General features: G+C 55.3%; 1 protein-coding gene across 1 annotated transcript in view; it reads left to right on the forward strand.

The window, feature by feature from the left end:
* Positions 1 to 1,280, forward strand: part of MONBRDRAFT_30435 (uncharacterized protein) — a gene marked incomplete at both ends in the record, with an annotated part of 5,873 nt that overhangs the window by 3,003 nt on the left and 1,590 nt on the right. The window contains 4 exons of the mRNA XM_001750876.1: positions 132 to 302; positions 390 to 761; positions 843 to 988; positions 1,082 to 1,166. Coding sequence (XP_001750928.1) covers positions 132 to 302; positions 390 to 761; positions 843 to 988; positions 1,082 to 1,166 — 774 coding nt within the window. The remainder of the gene's footprint in view (positions 1 to 131; positions 303 to 389; positions 762 to 842; positions 989 to 1,081; positions 1,167 to 1,280) is intronic.

Consider the following 1,280-nt stretch of genomic DNA (forward strand, 5'->3'; position numbering starts at 1 on the left):
GCGGAGCAGAGAATGCAAATTTCGGTTTTCGCACTTGGCGACTGAGGTAAGCGTATTGTGATTCTCTGAAACGACAACTGGGCACCGCGCCTCTAATGTGATGGAAACTCACGTTGGTTTCTCTGATGCAGATGTGCGATTCGTCGAGTGATTTGTACAAGGAAACGCGGGCTTTGCTTGCAACAGATCCGAAGCAACGGCCAAGCCTTTTCAGCGCCCGGAACATCGCGCAGCAGCCTGCCTTGGCCCAAGTCGGGCCAGCCATTGATGTCTTGCGCGACGCGCCCGAGCTCATGTCAGAGGTGCGTCGCTTGTGATTGCTTCATTTTTTTTTTTTTTCTCTCTCTCTCTTCCGCGAATCGTCTGATTTGAACCTATTGGGTGGCTAGGTGGGTGAGCTACTGAAGCAGCTGAACACCGATGGACGGGAACCAGCGAATATTGCAGTGCAACGAGTGGAGCGCGTGCACAACCCCGTGCTGTGGGAGCGCTACAGCGTCAAGCGACGCGAAATGTTGCATCGCATCAAAAGTCAGGAGCAGTGCACCCAGATTCAAACGGCCACATCAGATGCGCCTTCGGGCTCTCCAGCGCTGCTTCGCGATACATCCTGTCAAGAGCGCCTGTTGCTCCACGGCATCGCCCCTGACACAATGTTGCGCGACAAGATTGTGCGCCTGGGCCTTGACTATCGCTTTGCCGGCAACAGTGCCGGCCACCGCTTTGGTCTCGGTGTTTACTTGGCGGACCATCCCGGCAAGGTATCGCCGCGCTGGCTGTCAATCTCGCCTGTTTACCCAAGTGCTGTGGTGCTGACGCAATGTGCTTACACTTGATCTCAGAGTCATCAGTACGCCGGTGCCGGACCCAACGGCGAACGAATGCTCGTCATCACGCGAGCACTCCTGGGCCATGCCCATGTCCATCCATCGCCTCCTTCTGGGGCGCTGGCACCTCCGCTCCTGCCCAATGCGCCCAACAACGAGCGGTGCGTCGGACAACATCGACCATCTGTTGCATGTTGTCTCTGTCCGCCTCCTGATCTGACTGTTATGTTGCGCCGGCCATTTTACTTTTGCAGGTATGACTCGGTTGTCGCGACACCCTCTGGGCAGTTCCATGAGGTGATTGTGTTTGAGAATGCCCAAATCTATCCGGAGCTGGTTGTATACTACACGGCCAAATAGGATGAGCCGGACTAGGTGCTAGTTTGTTGTGAGCGGCAAATCCTTTGTTCAGTTGCTTTTCCACACAATCTGCGTTATCGATGAGGGGTCTTG

This window comes from Monosiga brevicollis, genomic scaffold (assembly GCF_000002865.3).
Source record: "Monosiga brevicollis MX1 MONBRscaffold_51 genomic scaffold, whole genome shotgun sequence".
In the NCBI taxonomy this organism is placed as follows: domain Eukaryota; class Choanoflagellata; order Craspedida; family Salpingoecidae; genus Monosiga; species Monosiga brevicollis.